The sequence below is a fragment of the Vulpes lagopus genome, chromosome 11 (genome assembly GCF_018345385.1).
Source record: "Vulpes lagopus strain Blue_001 chromosome 11, ASM1834538v1, whole genome shotgun sequence".
Taxonomy (NCBI): Eukaryota; Metazoa; Chordata; class Mammalia; order Carnivora; family Canidae; genus Vulpes; species Vulpes lagopus.
This window is the reverse complement of record NC_054834.1, coordinates 69,660,191-69,685,439: the sequence shown is the minus strand read 5'-3', so window position 1 is coordinate 69,685,439 and position 25,249 is coordinate 69,660,191. Positions and strand designations below refer to the sequence as shown.

The window sequence follows — 25,249 nt, the reverse complement described above, 5'->3', positions numbered from 1 at the left end:
GAATCCACTTAGCAAGTCAGCCCTGAGGCTGTGGGGAGCCCCCCACCACACCAGGCTGCAGAGGCCTGGTCCTGGTGGCCCCCCCCCAGGCCTGCCCAGCAGCTGCTCTGGGGCAGGTGACAGCGGTCCGGTCCCCGCAGGGCCCTCATCTCCATGCTTGTGGCTCTGGCCCGGGGCGCCTACTCCTTCCCTTCCGCTTGCCTGGGCAGCAGCCCCAACAATAGTCCTCCAGGCCTGGGGGCCTCCACCCCCACTTGCCCCCCCATCTGAAAATGGCTCTGCCCCATCGGAGCCCCACCTGTCCCCAAGACGCTGCCTCTCATCTCTGCTGGCATCTGCGCCCTGGAGCCGTCAGACCCCCACGCCTGGCTCAGCCAGCAGCCCTCCTCGGTGCCTGCATAGGCTGGCACCCAGCGGCGGCTCCGTGGGCCCTCTGCCCGGCTCTGGCTGTGGCGGCACAGGTAGGCCTTCCTGCCAGGGCACAGCCTCAGCCCATGGCCCCCTCGCATCCCATCTCCAACCTCTGAACAGGCACCAGCCAGCATCCTCAGCATCCTCCATCACCGAGGTAGGGGTGGGGAGGAGGCAGCTTGGGGGAGGGAGCCCGCCTGGCCTCAAGCACAAACTTTGAAGGTCTTGGGGAGAAGCATGCCCCGTTGGGCAGTCCTCCTGGCCCCGGGCCCCTCCCCGCCCCCCCCACCTCCTGCCCTCAAAGCTCTGGCCTGCTTGTCCAAGGCCCCATCCAAGTCCCTGCATCAGGTGTCCAGGCGTCCCAGGGACTGGTGGGCGAAGCTGGCCTCTCCCACCCAAGTGCAGCTGCAGAGGCGTCCACTCCCCGCACGGTGAGATGGGGGCCCAGGAAGGCCCCTGAGGACCCTGTGCCACCCGGAGCCCCCCATGGCTCCATCCACCGCCAGGTTAAGCGTTCCTGACCCCTGCCCCCCGGCCCCCATGTAAATGCAGCAACTTCTGTGCACCCCGAACAGACCCTTACCCGGCATCGTTCTCCGCCAACAGCTTTTCCTGCTCCTCGGAGCTGGGGTGGCTCAGAGCCTCGGCCATTGGGCTGGCGTCGGGCCGATTCGCACCGTGCGTGCGCCCTGTGGCTCTGGGTGCTTCCTCAAGCGGCTGGCCCCAGAGCCCCCACCCCCAGCCGGGTTTCACTTCCCCCTTCCGGCTGCAGGTTGAGGTTTGAAGCACACTGGGGCTGAGGTTGGGGTGTTGTTTTTTAATTTGTTGATGCAAGAGCAGAGAAAAAAACCAACCATCAGGAAGTGTTAAGCAAGTTGCAGGGGCAGGGGTGACAGAGAGGGGCCCTGAGAAGGCAGCGGTGGGTGCAGGGGCTGGGACAGTGTCCGATGCCTGTCAGGGAGCGCCCAGGCCTTCATGGATCCCCCCATAGTCCTGGCCTGGTAGCCTCTTTGTGCAAGGCTGGCTCCCCATGAGCACTGGCCAGTTCTGGTCCCAAGCCTCTGCCTGAAGCATCTTGGCCTCCTTGTATGGACTGTCCTGGGTGCTTGCAGAGCAGAGTGTAGATGCACCGACCGCAGGCCCCCCTGGCTGGTCTGAGATCTTCAGGGACGGACAGCTGGGGACCTGCGGGAAATGGACCTGCCCCCCGCCACGCTGCACACCCCTCACCTTCTCTTTGCATTTCCTTTACTTTCCTGAGCTGCTGGGCTCCTCGCACTCTGCTGCCCTTCCCCTGACCCCTTCACCCCCAGATTCGGGGAGCTTGTGGCCCACCACACTGGGCAGTGTCACCAGGCACTGGAGGCAGGGGAATCAGGAGCTCCCCAGGGAGGCCGTTTCCACCTGCCACTGTCCTCGGCTGTTGGGGGTCCCAGACCAGGGGCTCAGAAGTCAGTGAGGGGTGGTGGATGGTGGTGAGGGCCAGAACCCAGAACCAGCCGTGGAGGCATTGCACACTTCTCTGGCAAGCCAAGTTGACCTGGGGCCCCCAGAAAGGAAGGGGGGAGCACCGGGCCATCCAGCCACACCCTGGTCAGCCAAAGGCCTGAAAAATTCAGCTGGAAGGGACTTGCAGAGTACTGTGGGCAAAGGGAGGCGGAACCAGCGATAGGGCCCCAGAGGGTGCATCCATCAGGTGGGGCCCGCCTGGGGGGCAAGCTGATGGGGAGGCTGCGAGCCCCCTCACACCCCGCTCCAGGAGGCCTTCCTACTCACCCCAGGGACTACAGGGCAGGGCTTGAGACCCAGGCCAGGCCCAGGGCCGCACAGGTAAACCCACAGGGCCCCCAGGGACCTCTCAGCCTGAGGCCTCTCCTGTCTCCTCTGGTGTTTCCAGGGGTCACTCGCTTTCCAACCTGGATGAAGATGTGGTAGCTGAATGTCCATCTGCATGGGGGCTGGGCCTCAACATCCTGGCCAGCATTCCCAGGGACACAGGCTGTGCCAGGAGTCCCCCACTGTCGAGGTCCCTTCCTGTGGCCTGCAGTGAGGTTGGCCCCACACCCCAGCTGGGAATGTAGGGGCCTTGCCAGGTGGGTGAGGGCAGGTGGAGGCGGGCACCCCAACATGTGGCTTCCCGACCCTGCCATTTGCTGCCTGAAAGCTGGACCAGCGCCTAGACTCATGGAGCCTGGGATAAAAGGAAGATGTGGGGCCTCTGGGCCAAAACTTATTAAGAATCTCACAAGGGAAACAGGTGCTTGAAAGCAGGTGCAGGCTCTTCCAGGTCCACGAGTCCGGCTCTGCCTTGATTGGCCTCTGAGGCCTGGCCTCACCTGCCCACCCGCCTGTTTAATCTCCTCTCAGACACTTGGCACGTGTGACCCCCCCCCAGCCCTGGGAGCGTGCCGCCCTCCCCCCTGCCTACCCCCACCCCACAGACCCAGGGAAGCCCGATCCCCCCTGCTGGGGCCAAACTCCTAGGGGTCCCCCTGGCCCCCGGGACCTCAGAATAGGCCCTGACTTGGGAAGGAGGTCCTTGCTGGTGAAGTCATGAGGGGGGCCTCACCCGATGTGGCAGTGTCCTTATGGAGATTTGAGTCAGACTCCCTCACAGGGAGAGGCAAGGTGAGCAGGTGAGCACGGAGGTGGAGGCAGGGGTGCAGCTACAAGCCAGGGAGCCCCTCCAAGAAACCAGGAAGTCACCAGCAGCGGGGGATGGACCGGAACAGACTCTACCTCAGTGCTTCAGAAGGGACCCACCTGCCTGCACCTGGAGCTGGGGCTTCCATCCTCGGGGACTGGGGTGGGGGACAATCCATTTCTGCTCTGGCCTTGGGACTCCAGACAGCCACCCAGCCCCTGCCTCCCCACCACCTGCTGGGGGCAAAGGGCAGGAGGCAGCTCCCTTCTCCAGGAGCGCCAGGTGGGGCCTGGGGGTGCACAGGGTGCCGCAGGGGCTCAGACACTGCCGCTTCCTCCCCAGGGTCACCCAGGCCTTCCCCCTGAACCCCACAAATGGCAGAGGGCATAGAAGTCAGCACAGGTGGACAGTCATCTGGCCCACAGTCTGAGCTCCAGCTCTGGCCCTGAGACCTGCTCTGCAGCTCCCCCAAAATCCTGGGTCACCCTGCTGCCCTTGGCCCTCTTCCTGGTAGCACCCACTGGGCCTCCCATGCCTCCCTTCACAGGCAGCACCTCACCTGGCCCTCATCTCCACTTGGCCCGGACCAGTGGGCACGAACATGGGCCAGGGCATCCCGGGGACCCAGTGTCCATCCAGACTGGCTGGACTGCCCGGGCCCTCCGAGGAGATGGTCTGCCCAAGACACAGATGCTCCATCGTTTGTCCCCTTGGCATCGTTCAGAACCATAATAGGGTGGTGTAGAGAGGATAGAGATCTTGTCCCATCCGTCCTCATGCCTCCCAATCTGGTGCAGTGTCCAGTGACACAAGTGACCCAGGACATGATCAAGTGAAGCCACAAGCCGATCCAAGGCTGGAGCAAGCTCTGTGGGCGGCAGGGTGGGTGCCAGGCAGGCGTCTCGCATCACAGGTGCTGAGCCAAGGAGCACGGGGCCCTGAAAGCCAGGCCAGGAGGAGGGTCTGTGCAGGGCGGGCAGCACAGAAGGACCTGGGGGCTTCAGCGACTCCATGCTGTTGGTGAGACGCCAAGGCCACTGTCTAGGGGCAGCTGGGTCCATGGGCAAGGTGGCCTGGAGGGCCCAGGGACAATGGGTCCCTGAGGGAAGGAGGGTCAGGACCACACGCTCCAGTGACACTGGGTGACAAGACACGAGGGAGGGCATAGGAGGGTGGACAGAGGAGCAAGGAGAGGTCAAGAATGGGGAAGGGGTCAACACGCAGAACAGGTCAGGCCAGAAATCGACAACTGATGGGTCGGAATCAGCATCCCAGCAGAGCACAGGGGTGAGACAAGGCCCTTGAGGCCTGAGCTCAAGCCACTGTGGGTGAAGGAGTGTCACCATGTGCCAGTGTCCAGGGCCAGGTGGCAAGTGGCAGAGGTCAAACCATGGGCCTTTGGAAAGGCTGGGCAGCGGGATTGGGAATGATCGGGGCAAATGGCACTGCAGGTGGGCACACGGGGCAGTGGGAAGGGTGCTTTGAGGGTTCAGGAAAGAACACTGAGCGGGTAAATAAATATGACCATGTGGAGAGGAGAGTGTCGTGGGCTCCTCTACATGTTCAGGCCTGGGGGCACGGCCAGCCGCACAGGAGCTGAGGGCTTCGCAGGTGATCCAGGTCACACGGGCTCACCAGGGTGGCCCTGACCCAGGGTGCCCGGGATCCCTACAGAAGAATTATCAGGATATAGACACGCATAGAGCCGACCCTGTGAGGACCCAAGGAGAGCACAACAGTCCATACACACGCAGAGAGGCCCCAGGAGGACCCCATCTGCCTGCACCTGGACCTCGGGCCTTGGCCTCCAGGCAGGGACAGTGAGCATCTGTGGCCACAGGGATCTGTTACTTGGGGAAGGGGGACCTCAGGGGCTCCACCTTGACTTTAGTCCAACCCTGGGGCCATTGTGGGTGGGGAGGAGGCTCTGCAGCTGTTCCAGGACCCCACAGTCCCTGCTGGCAGGGGAGGGGCGGGGAGGGCCGGGGAGACTGGGAGAGAGCGTGGGAGGTCCAGGGGCCAGGCTGGGCACACACGCCAACAGGAGCTCAGGATCAGAGCCTCACCGGCCCCCGAGACTTGTGTCCAGGAGGGAAAGGGCAGCATGTTGTAGGCAGCCAGCCAGCTCCTGCCTGCCATCTCCAGGATACGGGGCAAGGCAGCGAGAAGTCAGGGCACCCAGGATACCCTGGGGGTCCGGGTGGTTGGTCAACCAGCTCGGGCATGAAGCAGGGAAAGTCTGGGTGGGACACGATTCGGGACATGGATGTCCCGGACTGGAGGCGCTGCAGGAAGGCCAAGCGAAGGTGTCCAGGGCCAGTGGTGTGAATGCGCTGGCTCGCACAGGCAGGGGTCGTGGGGGGACGGGATGTCTTTCCCCCACTCCAGCATCCGGCAGACGAATCACCAGGAGCTTCCACAGACATGAGGCAGGTTTGTTGTGGGGCTGCCTGGGGTGGCTCTGTCCCCTTCCCTCCATCACAGCGAGCTGGGTTCTGGAGTCCTGGTGTGAGGAGCACAAGGAAGAGGCTACAGGTGCAGCCTGGGGATGGATGGAGACGGGGAGTCTGAAAGGGAGCTGGAGGCAGACAGGTTGGGGATTGGGGATGCCAAGCCATGTCCCTCCTCACCCAGCCTCGATGAGGCAGGTGTCTCTTTCTCCCATCTGACAGCTGGGGACCAGGTCAGGGAAGGTGAGATCCCAGAGCTGGGGCCCCTGGGGCCAGGTGAGGGCGGGAGCGTCACCACTCAGCATACGTGCCCCTGGGCTGTGGCCACTGTGGGAAGGGGTTACAGGCACTGGGTTCTGACTTGGCAAAGGCAGGCCCAGGTCACTGGGTGAGAGGATCCTGGAGGGACCTGGCGGGTGGGGTTAGGGGTCAGCAGGGCGGGTGGGCTGGCATGTGTCTGCACCTGCAGTTGCCTGAAATCCCCTCCCAAGTGAGGGGTGGGTGCAGGGGCAGGTGCAGGGCCGGGGGCCCCTCCCCAAGGCTGGCCTTGAGTGATTCAGAGGTGGAGGGTCCCAGGTGACCGCAGGTGGGCATGGTAGGCAAAGCTGTCTGGAGGGTCTTCCTGTGAGCGAGGCCCCTTCTCGGGACAAAGGCTCTGCATCCAGGAAGGACATTGGCGAGGAGATGGGGAGACGCTGGCGGCCAGTGTGGCTGAGGGGGACCCCACCACTCATGGCAGCAGGAAGCCAGGGGAGCAGAGGTACATGGCTTGGGCAGTGGACACCCAGACTCCTGTCCCCTCCCCTCTGGTAATGGATGCCCAGGCCCAGACGTGCCAGGCCCTGGGGGCCAAGGGCTCACAGAAGCCTTCTTGGAGGAGGTGACATCAAGGAGACCTGAGGGTGGGGTGGGGGCAGCTGAGGGACAGCCCAGGGATGCTTCCAGGCCAGGTGCTGAGGCAGCTGGTGTCTGTGAGCCTGGAGACGAGCCATGGGTCCCTCCCCACCTGGCTCCTGTGGGGTGGATGCTCCCTTCTCCAGTTGTATAGTGGGGGAAACTGAGCCCAACAGCCTGTCAGGAGGAGTCGGGGCGGGGGCAGGGAGTTCCCACTGGGGGCAAAGGCAGATCTGGGCCCAGACAGAGCGTGGGCTCAGGGACCACAGAGAGGAGGTCGCAGGGGCGTGGCGGGCTGGGGAGAGGGTTGGGCTGCGGAGGCGAGGCGGACGTTCGCTCACTCACAGAGGAACTCTGGCCCCAGGGCCCCACTCGGGCTTCCCCTTGGCCTGCGGGGCTGGAGATGAAGGGGGCTGGGAAGCCCCACTGAGTCGTGTCCCCTCCTGGGAAGCCCCTGAGCCGGGCCAGTCCCAGTCCTTCCAGCTCCACGGGGGCACCGCCACTGTCCATCCCCGTGTCCTGGGGCAGCCCCCTCACCTCCGCTGCCATACCCCTGTCCCCGCTGGCCGGCCCTGTGGTCCCTGCCTCCGCGCGTGGGCCACACCCACGTCTCCACATCCCATGTCATCTATTCTCATGGTTGCTCAAGAATTTCATTGTGTGGAAGGTCAAAGAGAAGTTTCACATTGTAGAAAGTGTTTCAAACTTACAGAAAAGTTTTGAGAATAAGAACAGTACAAAGGAGACCCACACCCTCACCTACCGACTCACCCGCCTGGCTCCTGGGCGCCCGAGGACCGCGTGCCTGGCCAGCTTCCTGGAGGCGGTGCGGGGGTGTCCTGCCCACCGGCGGCGCAATCTGTTTGGCACAAAACTCCGCTTCTGTCGCACCTTCTGCTCTGCATCTTTCTTACCTGCTCCCTCAAATATCATTGCTGAGCTCAGGCCCTCCCCCACAAAGCCCTCTGTGTGGGACGGTGTCAGAGACCAAGGCCTGGGCGCTCCTCAGGGCCAGCAGAAGGGGCTGTGGGCCCGAACCACCCCACACAGGTGTGCACACACCCACCTGGCCCACCCATGCCCTTCAGCACTATGATTCCAGGGCCACCTGTCGTGGTTCTCCCCACCCCCCACCCCGCCCCACCTCACTGGTCACAGTCCGGCCAAGGTCCCCCCAGGGTTTCCTGGGGCTGCGTCTCTACCCTGCATCACCCACAGGGTGAGCCAGATCTCCTGACCTTTGCCGCCCTCCTCCTCCCTTTGGGGGGTCCTTCCTGGACAGCCCACCTCCAGCAACAGCGTGATGCTCCCACCCACCTGCCCATCGTCCTGGTCCTCATCATCAGGGCATCAGTACCTGTACCCAGAACCCCATCTGCAACCCGGACCCTGGCACCCCACAAACCCACAGCCTAGAGCCAGCCCCTGCTACCAGGCCCCGGCTCTGAGCCCCCCTCCCTGGAGAACAGCCTGGGCCTGGGCCTGGACGTCCCATCTGCCCCATCCATCCACCAAGTGAGGGAACTCGGCCTATTAGATGTCTCCCCATCCACCACTACCCTCCCTCCCTCCCAGGAGGTGGCCCTACTTCCTACGCCCCCTCCCACCTCCAGCCTCACTTCGCACTGCCTGTTCCCCACCCCACAGGGATCTTTCTAGAATGCAGAGCCCTCACTGAGGGCCAGGTGCTGGGCCATGTGCTCGCTCGGCAGAAATCCCCACCACTCATGGCAGCAGGAAGCCCCGTTGCCCGAGGCTGTGCATCTGCAGGCCCTCTGCCTGGGGCACCAGGGCGGCCGTGCTGATGCTCGGTGGTCTGGTCCCCCACCTCACTAGCTCAATCCCGTCTTCATTAGAGAGTAACAGACACCCACAGATCCCCTTCCCACCCAAACCCACATGGACCACCTGGCCCTGCTCAGACACCCACCCTGGAGGGTCTCTACCTGGAATTTTATGTTTGACGTTTCCTTGACTTTAAAAAAAAAAATCATTTCTCCATGCGATGAGTCTTCCCAAACACAGTGAGCTGAGTCTTGTGGGATCCAGGGCCCCAGGGTCCCTGCCTCCCTCTCCCGGTAAGCGCGGCCCCTGGACGGCTTCCCGGGTCACTTTGTCAGGTCCGTGATGGGGCACCGCCTCTATCACTCTATCCAGCCACAAAAACCTGTTCCTTAAATTCCCACCGTTGGCCCCGCACCAGATGCACCCCAGCCCGGAACATCCTTGGGTTCTCTCCACCCCGCCTCTGGGAGCAGGGGCCCAGGGATGGACTAGGCTGGACCCCAAGCTTCAGGGTCTCCGAGGAGACCCTTCCTCCTCCTGAAAGGATGGACCTAGGTCCCTGAGCTGCAGGGGGCCTGGGAGCAGAGGGGCAAGGTCGCAGGGCAGGCTGATGTGGTCCTCGAGGCGACCGACGGCCCAGAACAACTACCCTTCCCATGTCCGGCCACTGGCATGTCCCTGGGCGAGGGTAGGGCAGGCAGCCTGGCCTCCCCGAGGACCCCTCCAAAGATGGGAGTGGAGGAACCCTGGCAGGTCACTGTGTCATTCCCGTGGCCTTGCTGCAGCAATCCTCATCAGGGCCTGTCAGGGACATCGTCCCTTGACGTGTGAGGCAGACCAAGGCCTTGGGGAAGAGTGGAGGCCAATGCAAGCCCCCCACCCATGGGCCTGCTGGGGGATCATGTTGGCCTGTCACCTATTGCCAGGAGGGAGCGTGGACCCCACCTATTGCCAGGAGGGAACGTGGACCCCAGCTCAGAGCGTGTCATTGCTCCATGGTCACAAGCCACCCTGGAGAGCTGCCTGACCTTGCACTGCACCCCCTGTGGGAGGAATGGGAGCTGCTCACAGTGCATGGCGGGGTCATGCCTGCCCTGGCCCCTGGCCTGGAGTCACGTCGGATGGACAGGGTCTCTGGGCCTGGCAGACCCCCTTAGGATGACCATGCAATGTACAGATGATCTCCTCTCCAGAACTCTCACTTCGATGGGACGCAGGCCATCTGCGTCCAGGCCCACCAGGTTGGATGTGGTCAGGGCAAGCATTGGGGGACACCAGGGCAGCTGACCACTCAGCTCAGACCATACTGCATGGCCCCAGGTGCAGGCTGGTGGATTCCAGTCCTGCGAGTGCCCCGCCCCCAGCATGGCCTGCAGGCCCGGCGGCCTCCCCACTGCCCTTACCCCGGGCTGTCCCCAGCACGCTGCTGTTTGCTGGGTGCCTGGAGGCCATCTGTGGGCCGTGAGGCTGGGCAGGACCAGACCAGACCAGTCACGGGGATTGGAATCCTTTATTAACCACTGAGACGAGCCCTGCCCTCCCTCCCTCTGCGGGGGGAGTGCCGCACCGGGCAAGAGGGCGGCACGTGGCCTAGGATTCGGTCTCGAACATCTTCTTCCTGCCCTCCATGCCAGACTTCTCCTCGATGTTCTTTCGCCAGTCACCCACGTCACGCAGGTCCCGCTCCTGGGGACAGGTGCGATGGGGCTTAGGAAGGCACTGCAGGCCGCCCTTGGCCTCAGTTTCCCCCTCCCGGGGCCCAGAGCCCAGCCGTGGTGGGGGTCTGCCCAGTGGGCTGGGGAGGCGCCGCGTACCTTCTCGGTGTCCTCCTTCTTGACCTGCTTCAGGTTGGCCCTCAGGTCCATGCACACCTTGTGCTTGGAGCCCAGCAGTGCCTTGAGCATCGCGTCGGCAGACATGCGCACCCTCCTCAACGGGGGCCTCTTGAACTTGCCTCTCAGGTCGAACAGCTTCTGGTTCATGTCCTCCAGCTGCGGGGCAGAGGTTAGGGCTGGGTGGGTGGCAGTGGCAGCAGGGCCCCCTGCTGGTCCGGAGAGCCCCTCACCTGTCCACGCCCACCCCATGCCTGCTTACCTCCTTGGTGCTCTTCTGAACCCTCACTTCCATGTCATACTTCTCCTCCTCGGCTGCATCGATCTTGGCGTGCAGCTGTTTGCAGAGCTCCTGGGGGTGGGGGCAGCAGGTGGGATGGGGGCAGCTGTCCACCTGACCTCCACCTACCCTACCGGCCCTCTTGACCAAAGGGGAAACTGAGGCAGCAGGCCAGAGCACCGCTCGGGGAGGGTACCTGCACTTCGGACATGGAGCCGGGCAGGTGCAGAGGCGGGCAGTGCTCAGACAGGTAGTTCTGCTTCTCAGACTCACGGCGACTCTCTTCTTTTTCCAACTCCTGGGCGGCAATCTGGAGCATGACACTCTAGAGGGGTAGGGAGTGGAAGGGGGGGCAGGCGGTGAGGGACTGTGGTGGCCCAGTCCCACTGGCACCCTGGGATGGCCCTCTCCAGGGAGCACCTACCTTCAGGTGCTGTCTCCGGGCCGTGATGGCCCTGTTGCGTTTCTGCAGGGGAGAGGGCAGGAAGCAGAGTCAGGGCTAGTTGGGGTCCCTGGCACCCCCACATCCCTCCACGCTTGCTCCACCAGGCCTGTGGACCCTGCCTGGAGACAACTGAACCGGGGTGGGGGGGGTCCCAAGGCCCTGCTGGGGGACCGGGCCCAGGACACCTGTGACCAGGTGGCGGGTGAGGCTCAAAGGCTCAGGGGGGTGGAAAAGGGGCGGTACCTCAGGTGCAGGGGGAGGGGCAGGGGATCCCTGCAGGGCGCAGGAGGTGGGGGGCAGCCTCAGAAAGAAGAAGCGATTCTGGTGACTTGGCCCCAGCCCCACATCCCCTGCCCTGTGAGACGTGGGTAGCCACTTCCTGTTTCATTGAGTCTGGGTGGCTGGGTGGGGCACTCTCACGGGGGAGGGCTGGGCAGCTGCCCCTGTGCTCTAACCTCTGACCTATCCCAAGTCAGGGGGGTCCCATCCCCTCTGTGTTTCATGCCCCCGCCCCCAGCAGGTACTCACCTCCTCACTGTCCCGGGGAGGCAGGGGGGGTAAGGGGAGAAAAGAGACAGGTTAGGGACATAGATGGGACAGTATGATGGGGGAGTGGGGGGTGGTCAGAGCCAACCGGGGAACTGTAGAGACCCCCGCCTGGTGGGGAGGGTGGGGACAGCGGGGGGCCCCCCAGGTTTGGGCTGCACTTACTCCCCCATCCTGAAGTCCTGGGCTTAGAGCCTGTGGGAGAGAAAAGGCATGGGTGTGAGGGCCACGGCCCATCCTGCCCTGGACGCTCGTTATCCAGGTGGGGGCCACCCTGGCCCCAGCCCTCTGCCTGTTGCCCTGCCCCCAGCTCTGACCTCCTTGGAGGCACCGTCTTGGGATTCCCAGGGTCAGAAGAGGAGAAAGTGTTCCTAAAATGTCCCAGGCGGGGCCCGGGTTGTTGCAGCTGTCCCGGGGGGGCGGGACGGGCCAGCACAGGTGGCCACGAGAGCTTTCCCACTATTTTTAGCTCTGCTCCTTCGGCTTTGGGCCCAAGTGCATGCAAGAAAGTGCTCCCCGCTTTGGCCTGGGGTCCCTCGACCCATCAGATCTCCTCCCTGTGTCCCACCCAGAAGGGAGGCCTGGTGATCTGGAGGCCGTCCACAACCCCTGGCCACCCCCCACCCCAGCCACCTCCCATTGCATCGCCATCTGGCTCCAGGCTCCATGGAAGCCACCACCCCCCCCCCCCGCCGGAGAGGGCTGCTAGAGGCGGCCCCCAACCCCCAGGACCCCACCCTGGGTCGTCCTGGGAGCTAGCTCAAGGAGTGCCTGTCCTCGGCCTGGGCTGGCCGGGCTGGCCTCACCTAGTGTCTGGGCAGCAGGGCCGGGAGCGAGGTCAGGCCGGCAGCGGCAAGTTGGGCTGGTGGGCCCAGGGGGAGGGGTATAAATGGCCTCCCCAGGCTGGGCCCCTGCTCAGAAAGGGCATGGAGCCCTCCTCAGACCAATGGGGGCACAGGGGCCTCCCCACCTGCCCAGGCCGCCCGGCCCGGCCCAGCCGCGTGCTGTCGTCCTGTCCAAGAAGTCTTGGGGGGGGGTGCCGAGGCTGGGCTGCTCTATTTAGAGCTCAGTGACATGTTCGAGAAGCCTCCCTTGTTCTTGCAAGGAGCCCAGGGTCAGCTGTACATGGCCTTGCTGGGCCACTGCAGGGCAAAAGCTCGAGGTCGGCTGAGAGGTCACTCAGGTCCTGAGCCCGGGGCCACTCCTCAGTTTTCCCTCTGCTTCCAGGGGGCGGGGGTGGGGGGTATGCTGGGAGCAGCCCCTGCAGCTCACTGCTGCCTCTTAGCCGGGCCAGGTGCCCCAGGCATGAGCCTGCCACGTCCTGTCCTTTCTCCAAGCCGGCCCCAGCTCCAGGGCAAGGCCTGAACACCCAAACGTGGCCCGTGGCAGTGTCCAGGGCCTCCGAGTGGGGGCTGCCCTCCCCCGGCTGAGATCCGGTCCTCCTGGGAGCAGGAGGGAGGGTGCCTGGACGTGCAACCGGCCGGAACACCCTGCCCTGGGGTGGTTCCTGGCTCACTCGGAACCCGTCCTTCAACCCGGGGATGGCGGCACCACCCGCCTGGGAACCTCTCCCTGACCCGAGGGGCCTGGGGCCTGCCTGGCTGCCCAGGCAGGCCCGGCGCTGCTGCCCTTCTCACCCTGGCCCGGGCCTGCGCCCCCCGCCTGGGGCCCCCACCCAGCAGAAACATCCGGACAACCATGACTTGGCATCCTCTGAGCTGGGGGTGCGTGGCCCCAGCCCTGCCGGCCTCACGGGCCGTGGGGAGGGTCAGGGGGAGCTAAAGCCGTCCAGATGTGTGGGGATTAGAGCTGCATTCCTGGCCAGGGCTGAGCCCCCAAGGCCCGAGGTGACTTCTGAAGACATCTACTGCCCCCTGCCGTCTGCAAGAGGAGGCCTCACAGCAGCCCACAGCCGCTGGAAGGTTTGGGGCCCTGTGGGGGCTGTAGCGGCCCCTTGGGTTGGGGTCCTTTCCCTGTACTGTCACCACCCCCAGGATACCTCCTGATTACCCCCTGGGTCCCCGCGGGGCCGGCTGCAGCCTGCCACCCAGCACGCCGTCCCTGACCCTGCAGCCCCACGGACAAAGAGGGCTCACCACCTCTTCACGCCCTCGCCCTCCAGTTGGAGGGGCTTGAGGGGACTCCTTCACTCCACCAAGGGGTCAGAGGATCTGTGGCTGAGGCTGGAGAGAGTCCTCCCCCCGCAGCAATGATGACCCTCCTGCGTGTCCCTAAGGGCTCCGGAAACACAGGCAGCCACAGCAAGAGCAGGCATTTATTACAGCGGAGTGGTCCCCCGGGGCAGCCTGGACAGTACCCACACCTCAGCCCAGAGGTGCGTTCAGGAGCCGGGCAGGGGCAGGCGTAGGCGGGGTATCAGGGCCAGGGCTCGGTCCACCTCCCCGGCGAGCTGCAGGTGGTGCCACTGGGCAACAGGCCGCGGGGCATGGGCCAGCATGTCTGCCCAGTGCTGCAGGGGCTGCCCAGAGGCCCGGGCGCCGAGCAGGACCTTGCCCACACACTCAGCCCGAAACTGTGGGCCCCGGGCCCAGACAGCCAGCACCAGATCCACACTCTAGGTGGGGGCAAGACAGGGGGCATGCAGGAAGAGAGAGACAGCTGTCAGTTTGGCCCCAAGGGACGGGGGTGTCCCGCCCACCCCTTCCTCCAGGCAGGCCACCTGGATCTGGCTAAAGGGCACCAGGAAGGAGAAAGCCTCGTTGAAGTAAGGGGAGGCTGTGCCCTTCCTAGCCGATGTCCTTCTCTTCTTCCACTTTCTCTGGCTCAGCATGAGCTGGACCTCCACGTAGGGGTCTGGGCAGGTGAAAGGGATCAGAGGTGTCCCCGGTGTGAGGGCCGAGCTCAGGGCCCCCTCTTCATGCGGGTGTGGGGGCAGGTATGGCTCTCACCTGCCAGGCCTGGGCTCAGGCCTCGGGCCTCCAGCACGACCACGGTCAGCCGGCCTGAGCTGGGCATGTACTGGAGCGAGAAGCACAGCTCCCCCCACGCCTCAGGCTGCAGGTGGTAGGGGGTTCTCAGGGTGAGGGGGACAATGCTCAGAGTGCAGGTGGTGAAAAGGGGTGCAGGCAGTGATAGGGATGCTCAGGGTGCAGGTGATGAGGAGGGGCTCAGGCTGCGGGAGGTGAGGGGGGCTCAGGGTACAGGAGGGGAGGGGACTTGGGGTACAGACAGTAGTGGGGGGCTCTGGGTGCAGGAGGTGAGGGGGGCTCAGTCTCCCCTGAGACACACAGGCCAGGGCCAGGCCAGAGCTGGGCAGTCAGTGGCCTCACCTCCACAGTGCCCGGTGGGCCCAGCTAGTACCAGTGCTCCAGAACGTGGTGCAGGTCCACGGTGCCCAGTGGCAGGCTGAGCTCACCCAGCAGCTTATGGGAAGAAAACCGCTTAAAGCTCAGCACCTGCACCTGTAGGGTGGTCTGGGACAGCTCTTCCTGTGGCACCTGCGGGCAGGCTGTGAGCTGGACACCCTGTCCCCTCCACGGACCCTGGCCCAGGCTTCCCTGCCGGCCCTCCCAGCCCAGACACACGTGGAAGCAGCAGGTCTCCTGGAACATGGGGCAGAGCGTGCCGCGGTGCACCTTCGTCTCGTGCCTGTGTCCTGCCTGGGTGGAGAGGCTGACGCGAGCGTACAGATCCGCCGTGCTGCCAGGGCCCCAGGCCCTCAGGTCTGTGGCCTGCTTGAGGCCCACTCTGACCTGGGAGGCAGAAGTGGCTCAGCCCGGGGCCCTCCCCGGTCAGCCCCGCATCCAGTGTCTGCCCAGCACCCAACACCCCTCAGGACACCAGCAGACCCTCTGGGCCAGTCAAGGGGGCCCCACACCTCCTGGCTTCCGAAGTCATACTCCAGGGAGAGCTGCAGGCGCCCCCAGTGCTGGGGGCCCCCCTCCAAACTGTCCACATCCGGCTGCACCTGGAGTGTCGGTAGGGAAACATGCCCCATGCTGATGGGAGGCCCGGGCAGCAGTGCCACATCCCCCGCTGGGCCACACAGAGGCTCACATTCCCAGCTCAGGGCCTCCAGGATCTCCCCAGATCCATCTCTTGCACCACTGCCTTTCTCAAGAGCCTCCTGCAGCTTCCCATGGCCCGTGGACTGACCCCTGGGGCTGGCATTCAGGGCCTCCGAGCCTTGGTCCCACCTGCCTCTCTCTTACCTTTGCCCACCACTTCCCGGACAGGAGGTCCCTCCCTGCCTCTGCTCCTGGGCAGACCAGACCATGGCTGGGGGCTGAGCTCACCCCCCCGACCGTCCTGGGCCAACCTGAGCCCCCGAGGCTGGTTCCTGAGCTGCCCTCTGGGACTGCCGAGCCTGGAGCTCGGCAGTGGGGAGCGCCGGTGCCCAACTCCTCACCAGGTGGGCGCTGGTGGTGGTGCCTTGGGGACTGCTCAGGCCCACGGCCTCTCTGTCCCTGGGCTTCTTCCTGTGACCATGGTGACGCCGGCGGCAGCAGCAGCAACAAATGACACAAAGGAGGCAGGAAACCGTGAGGACACCAGCAGCCACAGCAAGAGCAATGAGCGCCCAGCGGGGCCCTGGGGGTGGGCGTAGAGATGGAGCCGAGATGCCCCTGTGGGCAGCAGCTGCCCCCACTGGGCCCGCCATCCCCACACCCCTCCCAGGGGGGTCCCACAACTCACAGGGGAGCCCAAAGATGAGGTCCGGAATGAGCCCAGGTACAGCCGAGGTGCCCTCCGGGGCCGGGGTGCTGTGGGGACCTGGGGGGCGCCCCATCTCCCCTCCCTGCTGGCTGGGAACAGGCAGCCAAGGTGGCCAGCTCACCTCTGGGGATGGCCCCTCGGTCCCCGGCCCACTGCCCCATCTGCCCAGTGACAGCGGGCCCGGGGTCTGCCCGGGCAGGGAGGCAGTGTGTGGTGGCCAGGGGCAAGGGCTCTGAGCGGAGCCAAGGGGAGGGAGGTGCTGGGCTCTGGCCAAAGTCCCGGCTTGGCTGCCACAGGCCCAGCCTCCTGGCCACCTCCCCAGCCCCCGGCCCCCAGCCCCAGCCAAGCAGGCCGGGCCTTCTCATTAGGGAGCTTCCTCCTCCAGGAAGCCCCCTCCTTCGGGCCTCTCTCCCCCAGGCTCTGGGCCCTGCCTGGGGGCTGTCACCAGGGTCCTGACTCGTCCCGGGCCCTGACCTCAGGCCCGCCATGGTTTGTCGGTCACACAGGTGGAGTCACACAGGTGGAGCCTGTTCACACATGGCAGCCCCTGGCCCGGGAATGACAGGGGAGCGTGGAGATGGGGGTTCTGAGGGGCCAGGGGCTCTGCTGGGGTCATAGGGGCATGCAGGGGGAGGAGTGCGGGTGGGCTGCTGGGGAGAGCTTGTCCAAGCAAGCTTGGGCTGAAGATGCTTCCCCGGCACGGGCGCCGCGCCAGCAGCGCCTGGGGAGCAGGGTGAGGTGGGGGCAGGTGGGGACAGGGTGAAGCTGGGAGAGGCCAGAACATTCCTTGCAAACTGACTCAGCAGCCGGCTGCCCAGACCTGCCCACCTGCCGACCTGCCACCCTTCTTGCTGGTGGGAAGGAGGGCGGGCCTGGTGCAGCCTACCTGCCTGGGGCCCGGGGCGGGAGCACACCTGGCCAGGCTGGCTGCTCCCACCCAGAGCAGGGACTTGGGATTCTGAGCAGGGGGCCGGATGCCACAGTGGGGGTGTGCTGGGACCCCAGACCCACGGGAACAGGACCCCCCCCCGCAAGGCTCAGCTCCTCCTGGCCTCCCCTCCTCTGGGGAGCACGGAGAGCCAAGGTCACAGTTCCTCCTACTGGGGGCTCCTCCTCTTCATCCACAAGAGCCTGCTACCCCTCGACCCAGGGGCCTGGGGCAGGCCACTCCCTCCAGGAATAACGGGGTATTGGGTCTGCACCCCACATGGGGAGAGAAAGGCTGGGCCAACAGCAGTTCGTTGGAGGAGCTTTAGCTCAGAGAATGCCCAGGAGTCCTGCTCCCAGGCCGGGTTCTATCACCCCTCGGAGGGCTGTGTGCACATCCTCCCTGTGGGGTCTTTGGCCCGAAGGTGACAGCCAGGAGAGGAGCAGGGGGCCAGGGAGCCACAGCCCCAGGAAGAGATGTCAAGGCCCCACATGCAGGAGGAAAGCACCCTCAGAGACAAGGCCCAGGCCTGGTGTAATGTCCACCGTCGCTGTCTTGAAATTCGAACCATTTTAAACAAAAGACTGCACGTTTTCTGCGCGGGCTCTGCAAACGATGGAGCCCATGCCGCTTGGGTTTCCTTTGGGTGAGCCCCTGCCCGGTGCAGGTGTTCAGGGATGCCCACAGGCTGCCACCTCTATGCCCCCGTCCTCAGAAGGACACTCAGGTCTGCTCAGCATTCTGTGGCGGCAGGTGGAGGGCCCCGGGGGGCAGCCGGTGGCCGGGGGGCGGAGGGGGGTGGAGGCTCGTGGAAGTCCTGCAGGTCCCTGCAGCAGGACGCTGGAGGCCAGATTCAGAGCCCCCAGCTCCCACGTGGAAGTTACAAGCAACCTTGACTTTCTGAAACATCAGAGCCCGTGTGTGTTCTGGAATTAAAATAGCTTCACTGGAGACTTTTACAGTTGAGAATTCCAGGTACGACGTCAGTCAGCACAGAATCTGTGTGTGTGCGTGCATGCGTGTGCATACCTGTCCATACTGTGGATGGGCACGCGTATGTGCATAGGCGAGGGTGCCTGTGCCTGTGTGTGCCTCTCCCCTGCCCCTGGGTGGCAGCCTGGGCAGGCACTGACTCACGGAGATTTGGTGCTGCAGGCCTGCCGGGATTCCTGGGCCATCCCAGTGAAGGGGGACCCCAGGACATGCCTGAGAGCAGGCCCCGAGGGCCCCAGGTTGCTGAGAGTGCTGCCCACAAGCGCCCCGGGAACCCAAAGCCTGGGGAGGAGGCACAGGGTCCCTCAGGACCGCCAGGTCCCCATGGTGGTGAAGGTTCAGGCAGACACGCTGCCACCAGGTGGCGCCCACGGCTCCACTGGGCCCAGGCCGCAGGTGGCTCCCCGATTGCTCCAGGAATGGGGAACCAGCAGGCAGATAGCCCCGGGGCGGCTCTCCGGGCCCTGTGCTCACTGCCCAGTCTCCTGCAGCAGTGGCTGAGCGGCTCTCCCGGTCTGCGGTTGCCTGGGGCAGCGGGGGGGGGGGGGGGGGGGGGCAGGAACCATCCTGCCTACAGCTTTCCGGGGCCACCTCAGCTCCAATTTCTGTGGCCCCATGGGGACATCCCTCTAGCACCAAGGATCTTTGTCCCAGGAAAGGGAGCCGGCGTCCCTCATCAGGGGACTCCCTGCCCCAGACACTTGCCGCAGGGCGCTCCTTCCTGCCACTGTGTAGATGCAGCCATGTGGCTCCTGCGGGGCAGCACGGCCTCCCAGCCACCTCCCTGCACCGACGCCACTGGTGTCCCTGTAACGGTCCCTCCCTCCCATCCCCATCCTACTCACCCTTCAAGGCCTCCGTGAGCCCACCTCCTCTAGGAAGCCCTCCAGGTCACTCCTTGCCCTCCAACCCAACCTACTTGGTGGTTTGTGCTAGATTCCCCCCACCCCGGCCTCTCCCACTCAGGAACCCCGGTTCTCCCAGGCAGAGGGGCTCCACGTCAGCCAAGGGCCTGGCACCCTTGAAAGCCAAGCCAACCGCTCCCTTTCGCCTTCTGTCTAACTAGACTCGATTGTACTATGGGAGTGAGTTTCTGTGGGTCCTTCTCCCGGAGAAGAGCAGAGCTCCCCCAGGGGTTGGGGTGAGAGCCCCCCAGGTGTAGCACACTCTCACCTGCCACCTGCACTTCCTGCAGCCAGCCGGGCCTCCAGGCCTTTCTGTCTACCCCGGGCACGCGAGGGCTGCACTCGAAGTGACGGCCAGGCCTCCAGTGAATGAGAGAGTCTTGAATGGGGGGCGGGGGTGAGAGGCAGGGCTTCGGGGAGCCCCACCTCAGCGCCAGAGCTGCTGGCCCTCAGGAACCAGGGAAGTCCCGTGGGAGGAGGGTCCCTTCTGAGACCCGGACACAGGTATCCAGGCTCCGGGAACTCCAGGGCCACCTCCAGGGACCCTGGGGTCCCTTCGGTCATCCCAGAGGCCTCACGAGAGAGAGTTATGGCCTATTTGGGCTGGACACTGGGAGGGGTGGCAGGAGGAAGTTCGGGCTGGACTTGGGTTGAAAAGGTTCTACACCCCAAGGGGCGTGCACTGAGTCACCAGGACTGGGTTTGGAGGAGCATAGCTTTCCAGTGCTGCTGGAACCAAGCACATGGACGGGACGTGGCCGGACAGGACGTGGGCTGTGTGTGCTGGGCAGGGCCGGCCGGGTGGTGCGTCACCAGGCGACTATCTGAGCCTGCCTGGCTCTGCCAGTGCCCAGGCTTCTGGAACCCAGAGAACCTTCTGGAGGTCACTCCATCCCTGCCTCTGCCTCTGGCCGGCTGGCCCCATCCCCAGAGGTCTCGGTTCCTGTTGGGCCAGCAGGCCTGGAGACCTTGCCCACCTCCCCCAGCGCCTCTTGCTTTGGAGGACCCAGCCGGGCCTGTGATCTCAGCCTCTGCTCGACTCTGGCTGGTTCGTCGGGTCTGGTCACTCCAGCTCAGCTCCCTCCCTGGGCCCAGCCCAGGGTGGCCCTCCCTGGCCAGGGTGTCTCTCTGAACCCATTCCTGCTGCGGCCAGACATGGAGCTGGTTAATGCTTAACAGGAGAGCGGGTGACACTGGGGCCGCCAGCCGGGCTGGTAGAGCAGGACTTCCGGGAGGGGACACAGCAGGTGGGAAGCAGGCGTGCCTGGCCCCGTGTGGCTCTGGGGACACGTCCCCTTGTATGGGGCTCGGCTCTTTCTCCGAGTCCTACCCAGGGACAAGGATTTGGGAGAAGCGGCCAACAACTTGGGGACCAGGAGCCGGGCGTTGGGGGCAGGTGGGTGCCCGTGCTTTGGGGGGCAGAGGCAGCGCGGGCCGCACATGCTGTGGGGCCGTGGTGTGCACTGAGCCCATGTGCCCTGCGCGGCTCTCCCCAGCCCCACTGTACCGTCTTTGTGCCTTTCCCAGGATACGGGCGCCTCCATGGCGAGACGGGCGTCTGAGGTTCCAGGGCAGGAAGGGGAAAACCAAACAGAACTGGCAGCCCCCGGCCAGCCCCGCGGCCCCCGAGACGGCGGCTTGGCAGCCAGCAGCCACACGGAGGCCCTGGCGGGGCTCCTGGACGGGGGTGCTTCCTTTGAGGTTGCCTGGGGAATGTTTGAGGTTGGAACTCATGGCAAACGCTGGCTCGGGGTAGCCGGGAGCTGCTGGCACAGAACTGTGAGACGTGCCAGGACAGCACGTGTGCACCCTGCCCGCGCTGACCCCGGCGGCTGCACCCCCACTCTGCCCAGCCCTGGGGTGCTCCACTTGCCATGGCCCTGTGTGGCGTGGGGTCCCCCGCGGCTCTCAGCCTGCGTGTGCCCTGGTGCTCTGGGTCAGGCTCTCCATGCCCACTTTCTCCGGTCCGGAGCCTGGACCCCATCATCTGAGTTTCTGGGAGCCTGCGCCCCACTCGGCCCCACGTCCCTGAACACCCGCTCTGAGGTGCGAGTTCCTGGAGCTTCCTCACTCCCTCTGGGGGTCCCTGTGCCCTCTGTAAGCCTGTGTTCCTGGGGGACACGAACCCCACTCTGCAGAGTATCTGGGAGTTGACTCCCTGCTCACCGGGAAATTGACGGGACGCGTACCTCGTCGTCCGACCGCATGGGCAGAGCATGGAATCCATCTACCAAAGCCCCGTGTCGAACGCTGGGATCCTCTGCGACCCAGGCATCAGTGCCCTCTGGGGACCACTGGCACCCCTCCCCACGGACTGCCTCTCCCATGGGTTCCAGGACTGTGGTGGCCAGGGCTGGCTCCCCCACGGCTTCAGCTAGGCCCCCTTCACCGGCTCATTGGGGGGCACCCTTCATGAGAGCAAATCCCTGGGGACACAACCGACCACCTTGGCTTCTGGCTGCCTCCTCCCCTCCTACCCAAGGTCTGGGCACGGGGACTCTCCGTTCTGCGGTCACCCGTACCCACCCGTGGGCCCCTTGGGTGCCTGAATCCCCTGCTGACGCATCTTCCATAGGCCCGAGTGCCGGGCAGGCCTGGTGGCCTCGTTGCTGTGGTTTGGACGCCTTCTGCTCCTTCCACCCCTGCCTCTGCATGTCACCCTTGTCTCTGGCTATGTGCGCTATTCATCCGTGTGCTGGGCCGTCTGCCTGCCCTGCTGCCCGAGTGTCTGGGATGCCCCCTCCTAGGCCTCCCAGGAGCTGCACCTCCACACAACACGCCTGGGGTCCTGAACCCCCTTAACCTACCTATGGAGTCCCCTACCCCATTGCACAGTGTGTATGGGTTCTGAAGCCCACCAGTCTGAAAGCCTGGGTCCCATACCCCATTAGCTGCAGTATAGGGGTCCTGTACCCCATTAGCCTGAGTGGGTCCTGAAGCCCTTCAGTTGGAGCCTCTGGGTTCCCATGTCCTCCCCCCGACTTCCGCAGGCTGAAGAGCTGAGCTGCCCATACCCCAAGCTTTAGTGTCCATGGCCTGGTTGCCTGTAATCTCGTGGACTCTGTTTTGAGGCTCTGGGGCCTGTACCCTGTTCCCTGGACATTGGGGTGACTTCTGTGCCATCCAGCCCTCTCAGCCTGTCTGAGCTGGATGGTGTACCCCATCAGTCTGGGAAAATATGGGCCGGGAACCCCACTAGTCCTGCATCTGGGTGCCTCTGGACCCCAGCCATATAACACCCGGCTTGCAAGCATGGGGTTCTGGGAGGTGGTGGTCTCCTGCTCTCCTGTCTGAGGGCCTGGCTCCCCAGGCTGGGTCACCTTGGCAGCTGGGTAGGCTGGCATCCCACCACCTGAGCTCCGTGTGGCTCTGGGTAACCGCACATCTCAGCAGCCTGCTCTCCCGAATGGACAGGAACTGGATACCTACTGCCCTAAATTTTGAGATTCCACTACCTGCCTCTGAATAGGGGTCTGGGCCTCCGTTCTTAGGTCCTACCAATCTGGCTGCATCGCTCGCCTGAAGGCTCGGGCCCCGGGACCCATTGCTCCGAGGCTCTGAGTGTCCGGGAAGCCCTACCCTGCTCCTACCAGCTCCTCAGTGACAGGACTTTAACTGTCACCCAGACAGAGGTCTGACCCCCATTTCCAGGGCCTCCGGGCCGGCCTCCCCCAGTCTCTGAGCATTCCCAGGGTGCCAGCTCCTAAGCTCTCTTCTCTAGCTGCCTGAACCCCAAAGTCACCAGAGTCCCAGGCTGCCTAGCACCCACCCACCCACCTGCCTCTCACATAGGCCCACTCTCAGGGTCCCAGGCCCTGTGTGTGGACACCTGTTACCCATGCATGGGTGTCTGGCACGTGGGAGCCCATTCAGGCTCGTGCTGGCATCTTGGTGCCGAGCTCCTGTGCAGTTCTAGGCAGGCGACTCTTTGCTGTCTGAACATTTGGGAGGCTCTGTCCGAAGCCTTCACACATCCTGGGACATCTGAGGGACATGACCTCCCGCCCCATGGAAGGGTCTGGGTCCTGGCACCCCCGATCATGCACAGTGGATGCTCAGCGCCCTGTGTATGTGAGAACTGGAGACTTGCCCTTTGACTGTGGTGTGTGAGCACTGCAGCTTGCACCCCCTCCTGAGTCACACTCATGACTCTGGATTTTGGGGTGCCCTGTTCCCCTCTCACCAAGGCTTTCAGCCGCATGTACCCTCTGTGGCCTACACCCCATACCTCACGTAGGCCCGTGTTCCCGGGTCCTGGGCCCCACCAGCCAGTTCCAAGTTCTACTGCGTCTTTGGACGCCCGGGGCCCATTCATGGGTGTCCGGCCTGTGTGAGCCCATTCATCTTGTCCCAGCGCCTCTGTGCCCTATTCATGCGTGGCTCTGGGCAGGCTGCACCCCGTCCGCCCACGTCTCAAAGACAGTCTGTGCTTTGTCGCCCCAGTTCCAGGAACAGCTGCCGCGCAGCCAGCAGGCACATTCCGGGGTTTGGCCTAGGGCCAATGCAAACCCTGGTAATGCTGGCACCGGCAGCAAGCGGGGGCAGGGGCGAGGAATGACCGTAGGGAGGGGAGAGCGGGGACCCTCGGTTTGGGAGCCCTCGATCAAAGCCTTCCGTACATGGTGCATGTCCTGGACAGGCTGCCAGCAGGAGTGGCCGTGCGCACGTTCCAGACCCCTCTGCTGAGCCCGCCGTTTCCTGCCGGGAAGGGTGGGGGCGACCTGGCTACAAGACATGTCCACCTCAGCTCGGGGCAGGGTTGGGGGTCCCGGGCCACGGGTGGGGGCTGAGGCTGCTTGCAGAGGTTGTCATCTCTGGAGGCAGCAGACCCCGACCCCGGTCAGCTGCCTCCCTATTTGGGAGCTGTGGGTCCCATGGGGAGACGGACCCCTTTCTCCGGTGCGCCCCCCCCACCGTCGGGCTCCCTGCAGCTGACCTAGCACTATCTCCGTTGTCTCCCTGCTTGTGTCAGGAGTAGGAAAGGAGTGTGCCCGTGATCTCTTCTTGCCGAGGGGGTGTCAGACAGTTGTCCCAGCTTCCCAGGGGCCCCCGTGCGAGCCAGGACCCAGAGACGCCCCCTGGTCGGGTCTGCGAGGGGAGCACAGATCTATGTTTTCTGGGTGTGAAAGGAGTCGGCCCAGGCTTTCTGATTCGGGTTCCCTGGGTCGGGGTAGGACTGGTTTGTATCCTCTGGGCATCTCTGGGTGTGCTCATCCTGGGGATGCCCCTCTTAGCACTTAGCACTGGGTTGGAGTGTCCTGGCTCTTCCACACTGTCCTCCCCTCCATCCCTCACTCCCTGTGGGCCCTGGTCCTGCCCCTACCCACTCCTGCCCAGCTCAGGCATGGCTGCTGGCCCTGTCCCCACCACCACTGCCACCCTCCAGCCTTTCCCGGAGATGTGGCAGGCCCACCTGGCTTTCCGGCAGATGCACAGGACCCCAAGCAGATGTGGGGAGGTGGCAGGGGGACCCCAGGATGTGGGGACCCAAGCCCAGGGGGCAGTGCGGGCCATGGGCTGAGGCTGATGGGGCCCTGGGAGGGCTTATGGACAGGTCTGCAGCAGGTGTACCCCCTTCCTGTTCACCTCTCAGGTTCCTGAGCTGCAGGTGGGACAGTGAGCGGGGCACACAGAGCCTGCAGTGGCTACATACCTCACCACTCACAGAAACCCCACTGTCCACGCACAGACCATGGACAAGGGCAGTGACGTCTCATAACAGAGACACGGGAACCAGTGGTCCCTACACAGCCGTGTTCTGGGCCTGCAGGGCCTTCGGGGTGTCCGCAATGTGTGTTGGGTGCTCCCCAGCCTCCCTCCCAGCACACAGCTGGTGCTCCACGGGTGATTGTAAGGAGGCCTGGTTGGCCCAGGACCCTCCCCATGGGTCCCCAGGGCTGCCACCGCCGGTGGCCTGAGGCCCCTGGAGCGCGCAGGCCCCCGGAGCCCCTTCCCCGGGTGGCAGGGTGGCGGGGTGGCCAGGCCGGGCCGGATCAGTAAGGTTCCAAGCTCCCCCTGCTGTCCGCAGGCCGCTCCTGGAGGCCTGACCTCCCGCTCCCGCCCGACCCCGTGCTCCCTCCCTGCCGCCCAGCCTGGCTCCGCCCGCTGCCCAGCCCCGCGGCCGCCCTGGCAGGCGTGTGGGCGCCCCCTTCCGTACGCACGCCTCTGCGGGCCCCTTCAGCCCGGCAGCGGCCAGACCCTCCTCCCAGAGGCCGCCCGGACCCGACCCGAGCGGCCAGAAGTCTCATCCTGGGCCCCCTCCCCACAGAGTTCCCATTTGGGGACCGTCTTCCTGGATATCAGCCCTCCTGGGGGGCCCTGGTCTAAGCAGAAGCCTCTGACCAGAGGTCTGCCCAAGCAGCCCTCCACCCTGGGACCCCCCTTGCCCCCAGACCAGCTCAGGGCCCGGCTGGCTGGGACCCTGGAGAGTCGGGTCATCGCCAAAAGAGGTTTGACTTC

General features: G+C 64.8%; 3 protein-coding genes across 3 annotated transcripts in view; all 3 read right to left on the bottom strand.

Annotated features, from left to right (window-relative positions):
• Positions 1–1,131, bottom strand: part of LSP1 (lymphocyte specific protein 1) — a 38,158-nt gene extending 37,027 nt beyond the window's left edge. Inside the window, exon 1 of the mRNA XM_041721976.1 lies at positions 995–1,131. Within this exon, the coding sequence (XP_041577910.1) occupies positions 995–1,062 (68 nt within the window). The 5' untranslated portion in view covers positions 1,063–1,131. The remainder of the gene's footprint in view (positions 1–994) is intronic.
• Positions 1,132–9,675: 8,544 nt separating this feature from the next.
• Positions 9,676–12,185, bottom strand: TNNI2 (troponin I2, fast skeletal type). Its single transcript, XM_041722224.1, has 8 exons — positions 12,094–12,185; positions 11,453–11,482; positions 11,270–11,276; positions 10,721–10,762; positions 10,493–10,621; positions 10,279–10,368; positions 9,999–10,175; positions 9,676–9,870 (listed from the first exon to the last, which is right to left on the bottom strand). Exons 2-8 carry the CDS (start codon positions 11,458–11,460, stop codon positions 9,775–9,777), a joined length of 549 nt encoding a protein of 182 aa, XP_041578158.1. The 5' UTR covers positions 11,461–11,482; positions 12,094–12,185; the 3' UTR covers positions 9,676–9,774.
• A 1,300-nt stretch (positions 12,186–13,485) lies between these two features.
• SYT8 (synaptotagmin 8) lies at positions 13,486–19,353 on the bottom strand. Its single transcript, XM_041773517.1, is given in 9 exon segments — positions 13,486–13,862; positions 13,968–14,101; positions 14,197–14,302; positions 14,578–14,745; positions 14,833–15,000; positions 15,126–15,215; positions 15,657–15,838; positions 15,944–16,053; positions 19,059–19,353. Coding segments are annotated over 8 exon segments (1,176 nt in total). The 5' UTR covers positions 16,038–16,053; positions 19,059–19,353; the 3' UTR covers positions 13,486–13,628.
• Positions 19,354–25,249: the final 5,896 nt, after the last annotated feature.

Coding starts and splice junctions, on each gene's coding strand:
- TNNI2 (XM_041722224.1), bottom strand. Junction 10,622..10,720: donor CCCGGAGACAGCACCTGAAG/GTAGGTGCTCCC, acceptor CTACCCCTCTAG/AGTGTCATGCTCCAGATTGC. Junction 10,176..10,278: donor TTCAGAAGAGCACCAAGGAG/GTAAGCAGGCAT, acceptor TCTGCCCCGCAG/CTGGAGGACATGAACCAGAA.